This window comes from Cyanistes caeruleus, chromosome 1 (genome assembly GCF_971803275.1).
Source record: "Cyanistes caeruleus chromosome 1, bCyaCae1.hap1.1, whole genome shotgun sequence".
NCBI classification, from domain to species: Eukaryota; Metazoa; Chordata; class Aves; order Passeriformes; family Paridae; genus Cyanistes; species Cyanistes caeruleus.
The window spans coordinates 78,304,870-78,328,051 of NC_141701.1; the positions used below are offsets into that span (position 1 = coordinate 78,304,870).

The window sequence follows — 23,182 nt, forward strand, 5'->3', positions numbered from 1 at the left end:
TTCTCCTTGTGCTTAATTTCCTGCTCATTACTGAATGTATGCTCTGTGCCCTTTTACTCCAACATCTCTAGCAAATACCTTCCTACAAAACAAACCTTTAAGGCTTCTGAATTGTCTAAAAATTTGATAGCAGTAACAGAAAAAAAGAGAAAAACAATATAACCCTCGCCATTTTCAATGTCCTCCAGCAAAATATTTTTTCTTTAACAGCTGAATCCGGTTTTCATCCTTAGTCGTTATCTCCCCCTTCCTGATGTGACTAACATAACAGACAAAAAATTTTTGTCTGATAACATGGATTTAGTTGCTGGAACAAATACTGTTTCTTTTCATGTAAGCTGTTCTAGCTTGTCTTACTCTCTGGAGTTTTGCCTTCTGTTGCATACACAGCAGATTTTATCCCAGTCTTTATTGTTTGGCAGACTATTGACTATTTTTTTTTTTCTGTTACATACTTCTTAATGGCTAAACCATTCCAGGAAAACATTTCACAAAAAATGAATGAATTTCGTAGAGAAACTATAACCAGTGGTTGTATTATTACTGGTACTATCCAGTAACTGTATGGTCTGCATCTTCAAAGAGCATTATTTGCTTTTCCCCATTTGTTAGGAGGGCATATTTACTCAGAATTTGCTTGGAATCCTTTGCAATATGATGAAATTGATGAAGTCATTCTTTAGATCTATGAGATGATCTAGATTTTAAACACCTAACAGAGCATGACTGGTTAAGATACAACAAGAACTTGTAAACACATTCAACGCCTTCTTCTTATGGTCTTGTTTTGCTGGTTTTTGTTTGTTTTTTTCATTTAGAGGATATAAAACTTATGGAATATTGAATACTTATGCACTGGTGTATTGGGTCTGGCTGAGATGGAATTAATTTTCCAATAGCAGACTTCACAGTGCTGTGCTCTGCATGGGTACCTAGAAAGTTGTTGATAACACACCAGTATTTTGAACGGTAACACTGGTTACTGTTGTACAGCTCTAGTACAGCATCAACTCTATGTCTCTAACATTTCCAAAGATCCTGGGAGGGGACACAGCTATGCCAATTATATTAACAAAAGGGATAGACCGTACCATATGACATCAGCCTAAGGAAAGAAGGAGGAGGATGGGGCATTTTTGCCTTCCAGAGAAGCCAATATGTGTGCTGAAGCCCTGCTTCCTGGGAAGTGGCTGAACATCCTTTGGTGATGGGAAGCAGAAAATAAACCTTTTTTTTCTCTTTGCTTATGCTTGCACAAAGTTTCATTCATGCCTTGGTAAACTGCCTTAACAAGCTCTTTTCCATCTTATTTTCTCTCCTCCATCCAGCTGGGAAGGGGAGTGGTAGGGTGGCTTGGTGGGAATGTGGCATCTCTCCAAGGTCAACATACCACAGTCATTTTCAGTGCCCATGGAGTGAGACAAAGGCAGTTCTATGTCTCTCTCTCTCTTTCTCTCTCTCTCTTTGTCTATCTGACTGTCTAACTGTCTGTCTATACATCTGTCTATCTATACATCTGTTTATCTATACATCTGTCTATCTATCTATCTATCTATCTATCTATCTATCCATCTATATTGCATGCTATAGTAATAGCAGTTATTGAGTAGCAAGCTCCTCTCTGGGACACAAGGTTTGTCAGCTGCACTCCTTATCTCTTTGTTTTGCTGAGTTTTCTGGGAGCATGATAACACAAACAATGGCTCTGTGCTTTGCCCTGACGTGGCAGCCTTGTTAAGGGGAAGTGATCTTCTGTGGATGATGAGGAAATACAACTCCCTCTCCCTGCCCAAGGCTGATGTGAATGGGTTTATAATGCAGGCTCCCATGGTCATTGCTCATCCTTATTTAAGCTGCTTAATACTGTTAATAGCATTAACAAATATTATTGGCACACTATGGGATTTGTGGAATCTGGTGTCATCCTGGTGTAAGAGAAAACAAACTTTAAGTATGGAGATACTGGAATATGCCCTGAGGCATCCAGTTCCTGGATGGCAGGGTGCGTGGAAGGATTTGGGCAAGTTCCTAGGATGGTTATTACCTGCAGTTACCTGTGACTTTACACCTCAACACGAGACCAACCCTGACAAACTGACCCATCAGTGATGAAAGCGCCTTGCCCACCCCAGTGAAAGCCAGCAGGTTCTTGCCCTGTGCTGGGGCCTGACCTGTGCCTGCTGAGCCACTGTTCAGTCCTCGCAGAGGACTGCAGTTGAGGCAGGAACACAAATTGCATTTGAGGACACTATGGCTGAGACAGGGACTCAAACCAAGGCAACTAAAGTACTTGCACCAGTAGTGAAAACAAAATAATGGATAAGGCAAGCTACAAGTCCATATCATTGATAAGAAAGAGAGGAAAGGGAGGAAGAGAAGGGAGAAGGAGGAATAGGAGGAAGAAAATCAAGAGAGGAGAGGTCAGATGAAAAAGCTTGTCCTTCAACAAAGAAATCTGAAGGAGTGAGACAAACCAAACAGGAACCTGAAGTAACCAGTTCCTTGACCTCATTAGAACTTTGAGACTTGCGGAAAGACTACAATCACCAGCCAGGTGATGCTGGGATAACAGGGCTGACAGTCAACAATTGGAAGGCCATGAAGCCACAAGAGCTAAAATCCCTTCCTAAAGATGGGGAAATTTAAGGAGGAATTGGAAAAGACAGAGCAATTTGCAGTCTCTGGCGATGGCCTCTCTAAAGGATGAGGGCATGATGTCCATTTAAGGAAGATCTTGTGAATTCCCCAGGAAAGTGGATCACTGCACATAAAGGTATCTAGTACCTGAGAGAATTATAAGTGGTATGGAAATGGTAAGGTAAAAAGTGATAATGTCCCTCTCTAGGTTTAGGGACAAATTTTAGGAGAAAATACCCTGAAATGAGCATTTCTTCTAAAGAGAATGGCTTTGATAATCCTGTTTGTCAATGAGAGAAATGAATCCTAGTGGGTGAAAATGATAAAAAGTCCCAAACTGTTTATTAACAAAGAAAAAAAAATGAAAGAGTGCCTGAAGGCACAGGAAATGATTGAATAAATACTAGATATTGAAATTTCTAAAACTTAACTCCAACCCCACACCAGACAGCATAGTTGTGTGGCAAAGAGGGAAGCTTCCCTTCTTTATCTCAGGGAAGGGGAGGAACAGAAGTTAGTGTAGCCACTCGGGCAGAATAGATGGGAATCTTTCTGAGGTTAGTCTCTTCCTTGCAGCAGGAGAAGTTGGTGGGTTTTCGTGTCCTTTCTCATGCTGATTCAGCTGCTTTGAGGTCTTGAGTTTGGGGTGGCTTTCCCACCAGCTCCCCAGGTGAGCCGAAAAATAAAAAAGTCAAAAGAAAAAAAAAAAAAAGCCAAAGCAGTTCAAGGGATAAATAAAACAAAACTTAAAATAAAAAAAGAAAAAAAGCAAGAACCTTCTTCTGCGTATAAGCAGACAATTACAAAATAATAATAAAAAAACCCCCAAGATAGTCCCTAAAGATCCAGAGGATGCCCCTTGCACAATGACCATATAGAGGAAGGTGGCTCAAAGTATCCAAGAAGAACCATCATATAACAAGCTGTCCCAAAATAAAAGAGGCCATGCTCTATTTACTGATGGGTATTTCTGCATGGTAGGAAACCACTGGTCATGGGAAGGTGCTGTGTGGAGTTCTACACAATGACTGCTGAAGGAGGAGAGTCAAGTCTATTTGCAGAAGTGAAAGCCATCCAACTAGTCCTAGAGATGTCTGAATAAGAAAATTGTATTCTATCTCCACACTCACTCCTGGATGGTGGCTAATGTCCTGTGGTGGTGGCTTCAGCAATGGAATAGGATTAGCTGGGAACACAGGGGCAAACCTATCTGGGTTGTTGTACTGGGGCAGGACATTTCTGCACAGGTGGAAAATACGACTCTGAATGTAAGTCATGTAGATGAACATGTGCCCAAAAGTCACACCACTGAAGAGCACCAGAACATTCTGAGACATAGTTCATGTTTTCATGTGAGCATGAACCAGCCAAATCAACTCATAAATGTGACTCCTGGAGGACTTAGGCAGTTTATTGGTATAAGGGGTCAGCAAGAAGTGAAACTAAAATGTAGGTATATTAATTGTAGATGGGCATTTGCACACTCAAGTAGTGATTTCAGGGTTAAAAAATGTAGACATGGACATTATAAAATGGCTTAGGATTCAACATTCCAGTGAACACAGTATATGGATAAAGAGAGATTATGTGGATAGAGAAACAATTTTTTTTTTTCTTGCATAGTTGCAAATACAGAATCAGTAAAAAGCACTTGAGTCTCCTAGGAGCATTTGTGAAATGAAAAACTCTTACTGAAGACTGTTTATACATCCAAATGATTCCACTGTCATATGAAAAAGTGCTCAACAACGTGATTAAAGGCTTTCTATCTGGTTGCAAGAGAGTATGCTTTTCAACAGAGTATTGACTTCGCTGGGGCTATTTTCAAAGGCTACCACCAGGGAAAAAGTTCAGACTTCAGTCTTTGTTACTGAAGGTTTTGATCCTTTGTCAGAGAAAAAATGTGTCACAGACTCATGAAAAAATAAGTTTCTATATTTAAAAAAAAAAAATTAAGATTCTATTAAAAAAAAAGTGAAGCAAGCAGCAGCAGTTTTAAGCAAAAATTAACAGTGAATTGACAAAGTAGGAGCTAAACAGTCACTGTTGTATGTTACATTTTTGAATATGATTACAACAAGCATGTTTGTTGTATATTTTGAAAATATAAATACTGAGTCAAAAATACACGTAATTAACAAACATGGATTAAAAAAAGTCCAAATTCCATTTGTAATCAAATACACATGAATTTGCATGCACTAGGTAGACACTAGTGGCATTTTACTGTTCTGTCATGGTCCCACCTGATAAACATTAATAATAAAGATTGATGACATGGATTATGCCTTCAATATTTCTTATGTAAATCTGAGGCTAAAAATGTTTCTTGAAGTCAGATAGGCCCAGCACAAATTGGTACTGGAAGTACGCGTTAACGACTGCCTATATCTTAGTCCACGTCTAAGCTTTAAGGAGCTTCATTATCGGCACATGGCTCTGGTTCACTTTAATCTTTCTAATGTGGCTGTAAACAGGTTGTCAAAATCAATGTATTACATTTGTATACCAGATTGCCCTCTCCTTTTTATTTGATGAAAATAAGCTATAACAATAAATGAGAGGCTTGCCTGGCAGGAGTTTCCTTGTGCTGAACTCAGCCATGTTGGTCAGCAATCATGTCCCACAGCCTCAGCCAAGACAAATGTGATGATTATTTATCAGAGCACTTGTTCCTTGCCAGATGGAGGGAGCAAGTGGTTCTTGTGAAAGGGGAAGCTCTGTCACCCATTGAGATCTAACTCAAGCAAACGTAGCATGTAAAGCCTTCTTTTTCACTGCTGTACTTTGGAGATATTTTTGTGGAAGATCCAGTGTAGAGGACTAGACCTAAGCACACCTTGTCTCAAACTTTCTGAGCATTGCTAAAGGAAAGGTGTGATCAGACAAGAAGATCCTGCAGAGTTGGGGCTGGTCGGCTCTCAGCCAACTTCCTGCTCCACCTTGAGAATCATTCTCAGCTTCTACCTGCCAACTCATTTCCAGGAGAAGTGCTGGCTGTGCATGCGCTAACAAAACAGTGTGAAAAATCTACTTTAGTGGTGTGTACCAGGTTAGCTATAAAATCATGAATTGGGCTACCTCACTCTCTCTGGAGGTGTGTTGTGACTTGTGAGCCAGTCAGAGTTATGTGATTGTACATTAAACACCTGAGAGTTCCCTGACATGTCTGTGTTCAACCTAGAGGAGTATTTATAGCAAATATCACATCTTGTACCAGTGAGTTGTGACACCCAGACACCATGCTATTCCTTAGTCTTAACACACCATCTCTGAAGTCATGTCAGTGTGTGGTAACTTACATGATCAGTATGATAAGAAGCTGTGAGCACTTAATGTATTTCTTAATGTATTTTTCCAGATAATTCACCCAAACGAGCATGTCCTTACAATATTTTCTCAAAGCATCAGTTATCTATTACAGTTCTTGGTATATAGACTTGGTATATTTTATACCTTCATGCTAATTTCTTTGCCATGGGTCTGTCAGCAGCGCTTTGGGTTGTCAGAGGATTACAGAAGAAGGAAAAGCTCTCTTACCTAACTGAGCTGCTGCCAGCATCAAGGTCTTGTGCTGTCACTGCACCTATAATGGTCCCCACGGGTGTATCCTCATAGACTTCCATCGTGTACATGGGCTTGCTGAACACTGGAGGTTCATCCATGTCCAATACATTTATCTTCACAGTGGCAGTATCTTTGAATGGACCCACTGAGTGAAATCGATGGTCAAGATGGAGATTAGAGGCCTCCACCTTAAAGGTGTATGCCTTCTTTGTTTCAAAGTCTAATGGCTGTAGAAAGAACAAAAGCAAAACATTAGATTTGACTAAAAATTAGACATTGCAGAATCATTTTGGTTGGAGATTAATCTGACAAAATTTAAGATGTCTTTAGTGTAAAACTCATCTCCTGAACAAATCAATCATTTAAGTTTGTTTTGCAGTTCATCTTATGCTAAGGTGTTTTTTGAAATAGGCTAGATGAATCATAGTCAGGAAATTACTGCTTCTCTACATCAAAAAAGCCAGGATGACTGGCATGGATGTAAACAGTTACACTGTAGATGTCTGAAGTTAAATGAGTGAGATTCATCTCTTGCAAATGAGATGAGCGCAGGTTAGTCAGAGATTTGCATTTGCATCTCCCATGCACCAGCAATCAGCTCTCTCTAGCTGATCCATCTCCTTAAATAGATTTCCTTTTTTTTTTTTTTTTTTTAAGCAGGAAAAACTTTCAGAAGACCAAGACAGTGAGGAAAGACAAGCCCAAATGAAAACTCTGATATATACCAATGAGTCAAGCCAAACTTCAGGTTGGATTTGGAATGTAAATTCTACCTTGATCTGAAACAAGCTTTTTCTGTAAAATGTCAATCTTAGCAGTGAACTGCTATTCATGCCATATGTTTGAGCTGCATATACTTTGCAAAATGCAGACTCTGATTCTGTCTTATGAACCTAGGTGCAATTCATAAGGTCTTGAAGATGACACAGCAGCTTTTGTGTACTTATGTGGGGTTTTGACAGAATGTATCCTGCAATCAAGTTGTTTTGATGTGGGTTTCTGTCAATGCATATCAATTTAGTGCCTTTGCTTCTAGAAAAGCAATCATCTCAAAACACTTAATGCAGTCTTATTTAGCTGAAAAGATGCAGAAGCTTTATTTTCATTTTAAGAGTTTATCTGCATTGGTTTTCATGTTGTTTTTAACATTTCTAACAAAGCTTTTTCTTGATGTCTGGGTAACACTGGCACCTAGTGGTTTCTACCTATAATTGTTAAGATGGAAATTTGCTAACAGGAAGAAATATGCTATCTGGAAAAAAGAGCAGCTTTACATGTGTATGAACAAGAATACTTCAGTGTCTGTTATTTTTTCCCCACTGTTTGAGTCAGTTGTCACAGCCAAGATAGATTTAAATTCTTCAGTTTTCTGTCCTTATCACAAGAGGACATAATTGGCCAGATGACTGACTGGTGTAAATTGAAATAACTCCATTAAAATCAGTTGAATTACCTTGACATGCATTCGTTAAAAAGCTACCACAATAATTATAAATCCTTATGAAAGACTTCATAATTTTTATAGACTAGATGCTCTGTCTATTTTTGAGCTGGCGACTTAAAATTAGCCATATAAATCTCAATGCCATAAAAATAATCAGACTTGAAAGTAATTCACTACCAAATACAGCAATCCTCCTACAGACAAAATTACCAGAAAAGCCAGTATGTGCTGCACCTTTGTGTCTGAACTGACTGACACAAGAAAGAAGAAGAAACTAAGCCTGAGAAGAAACAGACAAAATTAAATCTGGTAGATCTCATGCCCCAGTGGTGAAACTCTAAGATGTTGCCTTCACTAAAAACAGACATGCTGGTCCATTTTCCTAATTGCTGACACACTGTGTTTTCATTTTCTATACTATTCTTGCACACTTGTTGTGCATTGCCAAAATGATTTTACCCAAAAGAAAAACAAAACAAAACAAAACAACTCTTCTCCAGATACCTATATAAGTTGTTAACATCCATTCAAAAAATATAGTAAGAAGAGAAATCTTAAGTTTAAGGACTTAGATTGGAGAAGAAAAAGGCAGGGGTTAAGATAGAGATAAATGATTAAGTTAGAGAAAGTAAGAAGTCTAAGCTCCCACCTAGGTAGTAATTCTGGGTAATACCTCATATGTATCTTTCATACCACAAAAACTGCAGTAAAGCTTTTCAGACTGGCTCCTGTGATTCATCAGTTTTTTTGCAAAGAGATGCATTAATGGTAAGAGCCATAATTCATACAGTCTTTGCAGGCTGTCTTTCACCAAATTACTCTTCAAGACACTTATACCAGATCATGGTGCATGGCCAGTGTCATCACAACATTTCATGATGCAAAAGGAACAGAAAGCAATAAGATTTCAAACAGTTCTGTCTTTTGGTATGTTCAGACTGTGCATATTTCACTGCACAGGTACCCAGGAAGCAAAGTGTCTGCACTACTTCTCTACTGCCCAGCATTATGGGGAAATACTAAAGTATACTTTTAAAAAGACAATGTGATCCCAAGAAGGGATAATGTTTTTCCACTGTAACCTCAGAGCAAGCAACTCATCATCTCTTTCTGTCCTTCTGAGTCTGATGATAAATATAGTTAGAGGTTATGCAGCCAGTGCAAAGCACAGATGGCAGTCAAAATAAGAAGAGACAGGTTGAAAGTGATGAGCCATCATGAGAGAAAGAAATCAGTGACAAAATAGCAGAAATCAGCCTTTAGCCTAAGTGAGGCTAAACCATGACTGAAATGTATGGAGAGTTAGGAAATGTTGCAAGTGGTAAACCTTGGACTTAATTTCAATTAGAAAAAGATTTTGAACAACATATATCATGTAACAAGAGTGTGGTTTCTTATGTGTATGGGGATTGCAATCGATTCTGTTTATCCCATATTTGAACAGTTGAGTCATATAAATAACATTGACAGTTTAAGATTCAGGCATTTGTCTGAATTGTCCAGAGTCTGCCTGAAAACAGTAGAATTGAATGTCCACATAGGTCTCAGGCAAAACCTTTTGGATTTTTTGATTTTTGGTTTCAAACATGTTAAAAAACCATTTTATTATACTTGTAATTTTTAGTAGATATCACTAAAATCTGTCAAGGAAATGAGTGGTTGACATGATATTTTACCTGTATTAAAGCAAAAAACACTGCAACAAACAAACCAAAAACAAACCAAAACCCACCACTGTGTTTTCCTTTTATATAATAAGTGTCTGAGGGTGCTCAGTCCCATTTTCATTTCAAATCTGGGATGCTGCTAATGGTACAAAAACAGTAGATTGTTTGAATCATACAAAAAACCTCAAACCAGTCCTGTAAAGTTCTTGAAATGTCTTTCAATTAATCAGATTTTAATTAAATTACTTCATACATTTTTTTAATAAGTAAGAAAAGTATTTATATATACTATATATATAGTTACTATAACAGTAACTACATGCAGAAGGTAAGTTTGAAGAAGACTTTTGTTTTGCAGAAGTTTGTGTTTCTTTTGTGCAGTAAAGAGCATTTTTGCTAATATAAAAGTGATGCCTTATTAACTGTGAACTATTCAATAACTGTAGTATTTCTAATTGATATTCTAAGTACCAGTGACAGAACAGATGTATTTGGCCCCCTCAACTTGTCCTCATGTGCTTTCTCCTATGTTGACATTACAAGCTGCTCTATATAGTTGCTTAGTAAAGTGCTATCAGCATATACACACCTGTGCACAGCAAAGCCCTTCTACAAATCCCCAAATCAAATACATACTGACAAATCACTTTACCTTGCAACTCTCTAAGTACCATGAATGGACTTATTTAGTATGACTAGGACAGCACAAATCCAGCTCTGTATTAGAAATAAATATATTTTGAAATATTACTGTTTTCCACCTTCAAGGAAGAAGTTAAAAGATGCTGCTATATAGATGCATCTATATCCAAAATTTTGTATTAGATAGTATGAAGGAGAGAGAGAAAATTAAAGAGGTGAAAGAAGTAGAAATGGCCTGAAAGATATAATGAATTGTAATGATAAGCATAACAAGAGTGGAAAAAGAATTACCTTGTCAGTTTGTTCTGCTTCACAAAGAGGCAGGACTGGAAACTCCAGAAATTTCTGCTTTTTATCCACCCATAAGAAATACAAGAGTATTGTTTCTGATAGAGGCTTTCACCTACAGTGATGGAAAAGCTATATTTTGGGATGAGATTTTAAGCCCCAGGACATATGGATAGTTATGGATAGTAGCACTGGGTTGACAGGAAGCGCATAATAACTTAGGCTTGACTTCATACTAGCATTGTGCAATTGCAGAATAGCTCTGGGTCACATCTGAAAGATGCTCATCTGAAAAGGAGGAAACACTTTCCCCTTCAAATGGGTTGAGCACCTATAAATTTTGTGAAATATTGGCATTAGACAATTTTCCATGCATTGACACTTCCTGTGTGAGCAGTTAAGTTTCGGTTACAGGACTTTTGCATTGGATTCTAAATAGCATGAGGAAATAAGTGGCATTACAGAGCAGGTTCAGTAAAGTAAGCTCTAGATCAACTAGGAACGTTCATAAGTTGGAGGTGAGTAAAAAATTAGATTTGTAGTGAATATTTCAAGATTTGATGGGAAGAGGGCAAAATAGATGTCTGCTCTGTATCTGGAGAAGGGGAGAAGCTGAGCAGCATCAGGTTCAGTTGTTCGCTACTCTCAAGTATCTCACCCATTTCTGAAGGCGACTTTCCCTGTTCCAAGGAAAACCAAACCAAACAGATCTATCCACAAATTACAAAGACTGAACGTCTCCTCTTCCTTACTTTTCCTGTTGTTCTTTGTGATTGTATCTGCACACAGCTCGCCACTTTCTGCCTGTTCTGAAGGATTAAATATCACCTGCTATTCCTCCTCAAAATGCACAACCACTATTCCCACTCCCACAAACTCATGAGTTATGATTACAGGCAGACAGTGTCTGTGCTTACACTTGCAGAGGAAATTCCCTGCCTTTGGAAAAAGAATGGGTGGCGTGGGGTGTGATGAGCAGTCTGTACAGTTTTGGTGGTTAAGCAAGGAATAGCTTTAACGCAGTTCTCACTGAAGGACAGCAGGAGTCTGCCTTGCACTCACTCTTGTGTGGTACAGGTATTCTCAGACTGCTCTTACATTCCAGCAACATTCCAGAGCTACATACATGGGCTCTCCCACAGGCAACACAACTGAGCCTAGTCAGAAGTCAAAGCACTACTTTCTGACTGCACTTAAAGGCTTCTAAAAATTTCCTCCGGAGGTTAAAAGGAAGCACACACTCCTAATACTTTCCTGCAGCTTCTGGTTCTGTTCATTGTCCCCCTAATTCTTCTATTTTATCATCACTAAAGTTTCTGTTTCTAATTGTGCTATGCTGTGACCTGCTGGGATTTCATGGCCACAGCCTTGTCATCTGGTCAGTTAGTTTTAGTAGTGATGCACAACTTACAAAAAACAAGATGTGGCTGTCCCCTGAGCTTGCATTGAACCATGTGGAGAATTTCACCCAGTATGGTGGAGCAGTGCAGGATCACAACAGGAAAAGCCTAAAAACAGTTGTTTTCCAAGGTTTTAATGAAGCACTGCACAAATTAGTAAAGTGATGTCTTCAAGAAGAACAAGTTAATTGCCTTAACCCTACTCTGTTTCTGGATTAGCACATGCTGAGTTAGTTAAAAGGCTTCTGCACAAAATGGGCTTATTGTATAAACTCATCCTTGGTTTAATAGATTTAGTGCCAACTTTTCAGAGAAGGTTGGAACTTTCTGTTTTCCTTTACTGTTGTGCCCGGTCATTAAATACATCAAAATCAGTCCCTTGCCTAGGACTGACAGATCTGAAGCCACTATGCTCTGGCATGAAGGAGATGGCCCCTTCTGTGACCGTGGTTCTTATAGCTTACATCCACTTGTAGTTTGCTTTGAAGATTCAGATACAATAGAAGATACTATCTAAATACCAAATGGTATAAACACTATATTAAACAACTGTAGACAAGGGAGGGAATTATAATTCTATTCCTAACATAATAATATTTCTGACTTTTACAAAGAACTGCATACAGTACTACCCTTAAGCCAAGTTCCCCCCCACCTTTTTTTAGGGATACTATTTCCTTTATTTTTTTATTTTGAGAGATAAAAGATATTACAGTACTAGCCACACAGTGGTGCTAGATGGCATTTGGATGACTTATTTAGCAGAATATAAGAAAAGTTGTTTCATTTTTAATATATGTAATTAGCACAAGAGTAGTAGTAATCAGATGTATATAGGATCATAGAACAAAAATAAATGAGCAACCAAAACAGATGATTTAAGATCTGCAACTTGTCCAGCTGTAGCTGTTCTTACGCATTTAGCATTTCAGAAGCAGAGAATGGCCTTCTGCATCCGTCAACACTCTTACTGTGCTAAAAGGAAGAGCTCAGCCTGTGCAATTTTTTTCTCATCAAATGTATTTTCACCAAAAATAAAGGTAGTCCAGGAAGGCTTCATTTTTTATCAATTTTTATATAGAAATGTTTTTCTGCATAACAACAGACAAAAAAAGCATCTATGCAGTGATAGACAGTTTTTTCTGGCTGCAAGAACTTTTTCAGGGAAAATAAAAGCAAATTTTATAAATGGTTTTGAAGTGGCTCAGCACTGAATTACTGCACCACTTACAGCACCAGCAACAGAATAAGCTACAATAGAGAAGAAAGCACAAACCTGTTTTTAAAGCTTTTAGCACTTTTTATTAGTTGCTTTCACTGTTTATTATTTAGAATTCTTAATTGAATAAGTCAGTCTTACTCATTCACCCACTTTCATTTAAAAAAAAAAACTTCAATACATACTTAAATGTTTGAATAATCCCACGTCAAATCAGTGTATTGAACATCTTGAAATGTAAAATTGCTTCTCTGCAGGCAAATGAATAGTGCTGCTGTAGGCTTGTACTGTACAGCTAGCACGCATTTTAATAGGTGTCTATAGAATTGTGAGTGTCCAGCACTTCCATAATCTGAAAGTTGCAACCCATGAAAACATATTTATATTAGTACAAGCGTAAAGATATAAAAAGACAACGGAGTGAACAATACCTTTAGAATCCATATTGCTCTTTTCTAACTTGGGATCTTGCAAAGAATCTAAGTGGATGGACTTTGGATAATTACAAAATGTCTTAAAACCCTTGGATTACTTAAAATTTTGTGAAGGGGAACTTTTCCCTGAGATGTGTTTTGTGAAAGACAAAATGTAGTATCAGTATAAAGGCATACTTTGCTGAAGGCCCTGCGTGTTTACTTTCTCTTCCTTCCACACTCCTGCAGGGAACAAAGCTGGTATTTCCTGATCTTCACATTCTCTCACTCTCCCCTCTCACTATGATGAAGATCAGGAAAGGGCTTAGGACTACAGTTTTTCCTCCATGTTCAGTGACAGAGATCTGTCATTTACATTAGGCAACATTGATCAAAGTTGTGCTGTTGTAAGGGTTCCCTAGTTCAGATTATGCCCTATCTTGTGGCTGGAAAGCCTAAATACAACAACCAACTCTAAAGTATCTGGATATAGAAGTGGTTGTGTGAATTTTATTTTTTCTTTTACCTCTCTAATTTTCTTTCTGTGTGCCCTAACAACACCCTTAAACATTTTCTGAGTTACCTACCCATTTTCCAAAGATGATATATCCTCTTAGTTTCTCTCCTTAGTTTCTTCTAAAGCTGACGAGACAGGCCAGTTGTTTTCCTATTAGCTCGTCTTTTGACGCATAGGGATAATGTGCTCCTGCACCTTCAAGATTTCTTACTTGAAGTGTATCTATCCTCCCTGGACCCCTTTGTTTTTAAGGCATGTTTCCCAAGGTGCTCTCTGATCAGCACCCTGAATAGGCTGAAGTTTGCCTTCCAGAAATCCAGTGTGGAGTTTTTCTGATGCCCCTCCATGTCTTACTGAACACTGAAAACTATTATTTTATGATTTCTCTACACCAGATGGCCTCTGACAACCACATCTCCAAACAATCCTTCTCTCTAAACAGAAGGGCTAGCAGAGCCCCACCCCTGGCTGCTGATCCTGAAACTTCCTCCAGCTGCTTATAGGATAATACATCCACCTCTTCATCCTGCTTGGTGTGTCTATAACAGACTCCCACCAGGATGTCTGCCTTGTTGGTCTTTCCCCTGATCCTTACCCGTAGAGACTCACCTTCACCATCCTTGACCTCAAATTCTGTCGTGTCAAGAGACACCCCAATATACCGAGCCACCCCACCGCCTCTCCTTCCTCACCTCTCTGTTCTGATGAGCTTGTGACCATCCACTGCAGCACCCCAGTCATGTGAGTCATCCCACCATGTTTCTGTGATGGCTACTGTGTCATAACTTTCCTTCTGTACCATGGCTTACAGCTCCTCTTGTTTGTTGCCCATGCTGGCTACATTAGTGTACATGCACTTCAGCTGGACTCATTTCACTTTCAACTCTGGCTTACCACCCTTAGGCTCATCTCTGGACAGCCTGGTTTCATCCTCTTCCCCATTCAAACCTAGTTTAAAGGCCTCTCAATCAGCTCTGAAAACTCATGGTCTAGAATCCTTTTGTCCTTGTTAGATAGATGGAGCCCATTTGACTCTGGCAGGCCTGGTGCTGTAAAAGTTGTCCCATGATCAAAAAACTCAAAACTGTGCTGATGGCACCAGCCCTTAAACCACTTATTGATAACATGGTATTTCCTGTTCCTTTCATCATTCATCTCTACTACTGAAGGAAGAGAGCAGAACACTGTCTGCACTCTTGTCCCATCAACCAATCAACCCACAGCCTTGAAGTCCTTTTTAATTACTCTGGCACCCTTCTTATCAACATCATCACTGCCAACCTGGACAACCAGCAGTGCGTAATACATACACTTCACCACAAGCATGGGAAATTCTATTGTCGTGTATAAAAACAAGAAGCACAGAGGAGGCTTAGGACTAATGCAAGGAGAACTGAGTTCTATCAAAAACCTACTCTTGATGATTAAAAATAATATTTTATTTTTTTAATGGTTCCTACTTATTGCAAATTCTGACTGGCAGTGCATACAGAGGGGTATGCAGCTGCTCAGCCTGACAGCTCCAGATGGACCCACTTTTGAGTCATCTGCATGGAGGGAAAAAGGTGACCAGAAGGGTTTTTAAAAATGAAACAAAGTCTACAAATTCCCATTAGGAGGAAGCAGAACACTCAAACCTCTTGCCAGAAAAGAAGGGGGGTGTGAAGAGGTCAAAGAGTTTGTGTCTCATTAACAAATTACTTCCTATGAGTAGAGTGGCTTCCATTTTATGTCATTAAAACAAGCAAAAGAGTCACTGACTTGACATCATCTTGTCCTTTAATGCACACATGGATAATTTACTATTTCCCATGTCAGGAGGTTGAAGCCAGCACTTCCATTATTAGAATGAATATAAAGAAGATATAGATCTATGGTCAGAGTTAAGGGAAGTTAAGCACCTACATTCTAAATTTTCCTAGAATTAAAGCTTCACTTTTCCTAAAGCTTACCTTAATATACACACCCATAACTCTTTCCTTCCCGAACCCTTGTGAAGCATTCAGCTAATAGTCTGTTTTCTTAAAAAATTTACACCTACTAGCCTGAGCTGTCTATAAAACATAACTATGCCTTCCAAAATGACCTGTCATTCAGATTTCTTTCTACTAAACAATTTGATTGTTTGTGTATATGTAAATGCCTAGGCTCAGAAAATAATAACTGGTTAAAATGTGACACTCTCTGTTTTGGATTTCTCCTACTGAGTGCTTTAATAACTAAATTCTAAACAAATTGTGCCCTTTCCGTCTCTGAAATTAATAAATTCAGTAATTTTGAACTTATTCTAGGGCACTAAAGCAATATCAATGGTTGAGATGTAGTGTGTTTCCCTGCATATGTATCTGATAACCAGATACTTGGTACACTATTACAAGACTAGAAGTAGGACATGGCTATTTGCAACTATCTGTGACTCTTCTACCTTGAATAAAGTCTGTGTTCACCATAGTACTTTACAATATTCATTACTAAACTAGTAACCACAAAGTAAACATTTTCAAAATAAAATGCTTATAAGTCAAAATTTATTATAGTTTTTCTAAGATAAAATATAATTCTTTCATTCCATGCTCTGAACTAAAATGTTTTTTGTATGGTTTTAGGTAGAAACTTCCCATAAAAGAGAAATTGTACTTTCTATACAGAGATTTGAATTCCTTTTTCACCATGACATTATTTATGAAATGTCATAGCTGATTATATGTGAAATAAAAGACCAAACTGCAATGCCTTTTAAAATTAAGATCTCAACCATGGATTCAAATAGAAATATAAACTACTTATGTAGCACTACTACTCTGCGCCACTTATGGCGTAAAATTGAAAAACATTTCATTCCCTTACCTAGTTTACCACTTGAGTCATGGGAACATCCACCCATCGGTACCACATACCTTTTTCAGTTTAATAACTCCTTCCTGGGTGTACTCATCTGTCGTGATGTCAAACAAGTTTCCTCCATCTCCTGGAACTATGTTGTACTCAATCTCTGCATTTTTCCCAAAATCAGGGTCCACAGCTCTGATCCGTCCAATAGCAGAACCAATGTGAGAGGTCTCAGGTACTTTTAAATGGAAGATACCTGTGACAAAGTGGTAGACAGTCATTCTTGGGATTTCTTGATAATTAACACAGATATTTCTGATTAAAATAATGGAGCCTGTGCAAAATAAAAGGCTTAAATAATCTAATTAAAATTATGAGATGAAAACAACAAAGGTTTTGAAAAATATATTCCAGTTTAATCTATTGACTTCCTCTAGATTCTAGATTTTGTCCATTGCAACTGTAAAGGTCTTAGCATCTATATCTCTTGAAATTCCTATCTATGCTTCTAGCTTTAATTTTTCACATTTGATTGACTCTCTTGAATTAAATTGTACTTACAGATAGTGCACGTTTATAAGCACTTTCCTGCTTTTTTGTTTGTTTGTTTGTTGTTTTCCTTTGTTTTTCTTGATTTGTTTTGTGGGGTTGTTTGTGGGTTTTTTTAGAAAATATATTTATGACTTTCACATTGGTTGAAAGGAAAAATCCAGTGGCAAAATAATTTTCACCCAATTCGTTAAAAATCAGTATTTTATATATGTATGTATATATATATATATATATATATATATATATATATATACAATTCCTTTAGGAAGAATGATGTAGACTATCGTTCATACATGAGCCACCAGAGGGGGTCCTTACTAAAATTTCAGAGCTGAACAATTTTTAGCTTTGAACACCTTTGCTCTCAGATTATTTACTGCAAGTAATAATAAAAAAGTAAAGACAAACTGCCAAAAAATTACACACTTATAAAATAAGTATTGCTACTGATGTAAAGAGAAAGTAGTTTCATTCAGGGGAACAGCTATGTTGGAAAATGCTAGACATAATAATTAACAGAGCTAAACCAAAAAGGCCAAGGTGCTTTGAGGCAGCCTTGATTTTAGCAACAGCAGTAGCAGCAGGCCTGGTCCTGTAACATGGTGCCCTGCCTTATTTCACTGCTCCTGAGGTGCCCATTTTGCCTGTTTAGCTGCACCTCTCCCTGGAGCTGTTTCTTTGCTCAGCTGCCAGCGAACACCTCCATGACCAGTAATTACAGTGGGCAGGCAGAGCTCGCCTTTCTTCACAGAGCAGCCTCTGCTGTCAGAACTGCCAGCAGCTTTTGGAGCTGGTTTTGAGCCCAGGATGTTTGATTCACTTCATCCTGTCTCTCAACAAAGCTAGCCACATCATTTTACTTCCCTTGGTTCATTTTGTTTTCCTGGGTCAATGTTCCACAGCTCTCACAGAGCTGCCCATTCAGAAAACATCAGCAATGACGTGCTTGGTTCTGCTACATGTGACATGTAGGAGGAAATTTGTACCTCTCTTTCAACAGCAGAGCAGGACAGGCAACTGTTGACTATTGCAAGGCACATTAGGGATTAATCTCAGAGATTTCCACACAGCAGTGGTTCAGCCACACATCACAAAATGAGGCTCTGAGAGGCTGTATATTATGTAACAGCAGGATAGGTGACTTTGGAATTCAGTCACTGAATTAAACAGCAGACGCTGTTCCCTGACGTTATCTCCGTACAATTAATGCTGTGTCAGCTTTTTCAGCTTTACAATATTTTCAGGTGACAAAAAAATGACATTAGCATTGCTGGATTAGTAACAAGCTCACTCTTGTGTGAGCTAGTCATTTGGGCTCCGTTTGGTTGCCTCTGAAAAAATGTCTTTTGCTTGCTTTCCCCCTCTGCCTGACAGTATGCAAAGTATACCAGAAGGCAAAATTTGCCTTTTTTGTTAGAGAAAAATCTCCATAAGTAAAGGCAGCTCATGCCAGAATTCACTTCTGGACCTCACAGTGCGTAGGTTTGTATTACCCATTGGCTGAGCTACTGAGGACTAAGCAATTCTCATTTCAGAACCTTTCCTTCCAAGTGAACATACTAAAGGATGTTCTACTGTACTTCTTAGTGTTGTTCCAACAGAAGGAAAAGATTGTTATGACGACACAAAATGGTGTAATGACAAAAGAGTCTCAGCTATTTCTAAGCTGTACTTCAGTAATTCTGAGTAAAGAATAAAATTTTAATATGATATTCTTCATACAATCAAAAATCCTCCTATTATTTAATGCCATTTACAAACACATGTATTACTGGGTCTCTGCTATGCAAGTTATGCAGAAAAGAGACTGAAAAGGCCTTTACCTACACTTGAATCTTAAATTAAGTTTCCACAACATAGTCCTAGCTCTGTTGTCCAGACCTTCTACAGGCACTTATATCTGATAACAGAAATCTTTGCAGCAGTATTTGCTGTTTACTTCCACAGTTTTAGTGAAAATTAAATATAAGAGCACACGATTGTAGACTTTTCCATCTTTGACAAACTGATCTATTTTTAGTGATCTGAAGATCACTCAGATTTATTAAAACAAACATTTCCCTATAAAATATTGTATCTGACCGAAAAGCATATGGGACTTAGATGAAGTCAAAGAAAGGCTAAGTTACGAATTTCTGATTGTTTAGGCCTTTTTCAGTTATTTTCAATGATTTGGCATTTCATTATTTCCAGAAATTCAACAGCAATAAAGATGAGGTCACCCAGATTAATTTGAAACTCTGAAGCAATCTTCAATCCTGCAACTCAGATTTCTGAAGATGTAGTATGCAATTAAAGTGCCATTGCCCACCTGTAACATTATCTTCACAGCATATGGAACCTGTTAACTGTTCTACTGTGACAACTTACTTTCAGAATAAAATAAATGAAAACAAATAATGTGTATTGCTGCCAGGTCTCAGAAAAATTTCAAGGGAATATAATACATAGCATGAAACCCTCCTTCCCTTCCTCCCCTCCCTTAAAAAATAGAATCCTAGAACCATATGTTGAGCTGGAAGGGACCCATTAGGAACACTGACTGCAACTCCTGACCCTGTACGGGATACCCTGAGAACCACACCATGTGTCTGGGAATGTTGTATTGTACAAAAGCTTCTTGATCTCAGACAGGCTCATTCTTTGTAGGGAGGACATTTGAAATGATCAATATATGCTATATATCAAATGAGATAGAAAGACAGTTTTGTAGATTTCTGGTTTTTCTGTTTCCAGCAGATATTGCTTCTTGCTTGGACTTGCTGTGACAGTTTAGCATTATTCATTTTTATTGTCCATTTTGCTTGTGTACACTACTACCTCCATTTGCTATAGAGGTATATTGAAAGAGGCCTGAGTAATAGCCTTTTACTCCCAAAGGTCCTGAAAACCTTGTTCTCTTCAGCTTCCAGGAATGATGGAATAAGCAACTCGGACAAACTTATGCAGTAGCTGGTTACGCTGCTCAAAGAGTTCTGTCAAATTTTTTTGATGTGACTTCTCTGCCAACAAAAATCTTTCTTCTACTTGCATAAATGTCTTTTAAATGTGTTTTCCAGGTTTGCTTCTGTCTTTTAGGATGCACCAAAGGAGAAAGCCCTCACTTTTCTCAAACTGCAGTACAAAACTAGACTCTGGAACTAGCTCTTCCTTTTGCTGATTTTAGTCTCATATATTGCATGCAAGTTGGGATATTTTCACGTATAGGAAAGCTGATAACAATAAATATTGCTTGGTCAGGACTTTTGGTTTCATGTTAAGCAGCATCAGCAAGGATGAAAAAAATAAATAAGTGATGATGCTGTTGAAGCTTTTAAGCTGAAATAACTGACAGGGCTAATTACTTAGCCCCAAAATCATTCAGGAAAATGAGGCAGAGGTGAGCTAAGAATTCATACACGTTGCCTCTGAGATTCTAAAACAAAGATAGCTTCAAAGCTCACAGCAGGAAGAAATCAGAGCTGAGTAAGTGACAGGTAATCAGTCATATTGACTGAAATACAGCACACATTTACAGTTCCTCTGACATGATTAGATTGGTTTTATTTTTAAGGCTCAAAAGCTGTTTTGGGGTTTGATTTTTACTTACAAAGAGGTTAGGTGAGGGGTTTTTTTTATTTTTTACTTACAAAGAAGTTTTTTTTTTATTGTTTCTCCACACTTGAAGTTTACACCATCATTTACCAAAAAGCTTTTCAGGTCTGATGGGAATAGCAGATGAAAATCATCATTGCTTCTTATCAGCAAAACAACCATTAAGAAATAACCCAGGTTAGCATCAAAGGACTTAAGCTAAATGCATAATGGCCTTCAATCAAACAGCTGTAAATGGTATTCAAACATTTTTTTCCAATCTGTCACCACACTTGTACTGTGCAAGATTATCCTCTCCTGAATTTTATTTGTCTGTACTTTTTTCAGCTTTCTGGCAGTTGCCAAAGTCTTGCATTGCAGTGGATCATGATAGCATGATTCTTAAAGGCAAAAACATTGAAATAAAAGAATTTTCTCTCCTTCTTCTAAATCTTTAACGTTTTCTCAGGAAAAGCAAACAAACAAACAAACAAACAAGAAGACCCAAACCCATAGTGTACTGCAATATTCTTGTTATCTTAAATTACCAAGGCATTTTAATTTTTATCCTGACCTGAATTGTAAAGGCAATAATTTATGTCTGTTTAGCAAGAATCATAAGACAATAGTTCATTTTTTCTCACTGATGTTTTAACTGCAGTGCAATAGTCAAAGGAAAAGATGATGTAAATATAAAAGCATGTACTCAGTACATTAAACCTGTTACATCAACGTCAGCTAATCAGCCTAATAAATATCAGCATTTGATGCATATGCTCATAAAACTAGGAGATGTGATTTAGCACAGCAGTGAGATGCATTCATGCCTTTTCTAGATGTGTCTTTGTGCTCTACAGAGGGGCTGGGACATTGTGTGGGGGAAAAAAGTCAGGCTTTGTCACCATGTGCCTGATGCAGGTCATGCATGATCTGAGATGGGCTTGTAAAACTTCAGTTATGGAAAAGGTCCTTCCAGTCTTTAACCCACTGGTCTGAGTAAAGGTTTATGGCCTCATTAGAAGCCATGCTTATGGCTCAAGAAACCATGCTTAAAAATTTCTGGTTCTCTTCTGTGGATTCCAAGGTCCACACCTAGAAAAATGCATCTCCCAATGCTGCAGAGATGGATGTCCAAGGTTCACCTTAAAGGTACTTTAAGGGAAAATGAGCAGAAACAAAAATATTTTTTGTGTTTGATCCTACCCTAGTTTAGGATAATCCACATGATGGAGCTTCCCCAGAGCTGGCAGTTCCTGTGCCAAAGCTCTATAACCCCCTGAGGTGAGCTAGCAGGCTGTGTTTTTGAGGCCATCCTCCTTCCACCTTCCTAAAGGGAAAATGGTGTTCATTATACTGGTATAATTTTTGTATACTGAAATATTCAGTATAACCATTTGCTGTTTTTTGTTTTTTTTCTACTGATAAGGTGTTGTTGTCTTTCTAAAGCTTTCTAAAAGTAAATAGCTTTAAAAATAGAAATAAAATAAAATATAAAAAAAAATATAGCTTTCTAAAAATAAACCTCCCCATTGCATGTCAAAGAATAATTCCACAGATATTAATATCCCTCTTGTTGGAACAAGGGTTTAGGAAATGGGAAATCTCAGTTAATTTTTATTATCTCAAGATAGTCAAGCGCACAGCTTTTGCCTCCAAAGTGTGCTGGTTGTTACATAGTTGTTACATACTTGTGGCAGCAGAGTGTACTCTGTTTAACATAGTGCAGAAATAATTGTAGAAGCAGTTGTTTGGAGCCACGCATGCTCAGATGTGTGTCCTAATACTAAAACATTTGTTTTAGTATTCATTTTAGGAGAGGGTCTGGAAAGACACATCCTTCTTGGAGGGTTCTATTTGATTGCATACGCTTTTACTAACTGCAGCTTTTGATCATGTAAAAACCACTAACAAAATGAACCTAAACCAACCAACCAACAAAATCACAACAAACAACAGACCAAAAACCCCACTTAGCAGGAGGAAACCTGCAACCCTGCCTGTGCAAACTGCTGTGCAAAGTGCCATGCCACACCCTCAGAGATGCACCATGTCCCTGTTTGTCTGCTCCAGTTTGCTGCGCTCTGGGTCACCGTGCTCCCCAGAGCCCTCTTTTAATCACCTCACTGCTGGCCAGATGAAGTTTAATAAGTCCAAGTGCCAAGTCCTGAATTTTGGCCACAATAACCCCCTGCAATGTCATAGGCTGGGGATGGTGTGGCTGGACAGGGCAGAAAGGGACCTGGGGGTACTGGTGACAGCCGGCTGAACATGAGCCAGCAGTGTGCCCTGGTGGCCAAGAAGGCCAATGGCTCCTGGCCTGGATCAGGAATAGTGTGGCCAGCAGGAGCAGGGAGGTCATTGTACTGTACTTGGCACTGGTGAGGCCACACCTGGGGTGCTGTGTCCAGTTCTGGGCCCTCAGTTTGGGAAGGAC

The 23,182-nt window shown here is 38.4% G+C and overlaps 1 protein-coding gene and 1 pseudogene across 1 annotated transcript in view; one reads left to right on the forward strand and one right to left on the reverse strand.

Annotated features, from left to right (window-relative positions):
• Positions 1-23,182, reverse strand: part of CDH12 (cadherin 12) — a 156,222-nt gene that overhangs the window by 32,473 nt on the left and 100,567 nt on the right. Inside the window, exons 5-6 of the mRNA XM_023922145.2 lie at positions 16,692-16,879; positions 6,178-6,431 (exon numbers count right to left, since the gene is read on the reverse strand). Of these exons, the coding sequence (XP_023777913.1) occupies positions 6,178-6,431; positions 16,692-16,879 (442 nt within the window). The remainder of the gene's footprint in view (positions 1-6,177; positions 6,432-16,691; positions 16,880-23,182) is intronic.
• On the forward strand, positions 1,762-5,044 carry LOC147655643 (uncharacterized; annotated as a pseudogene).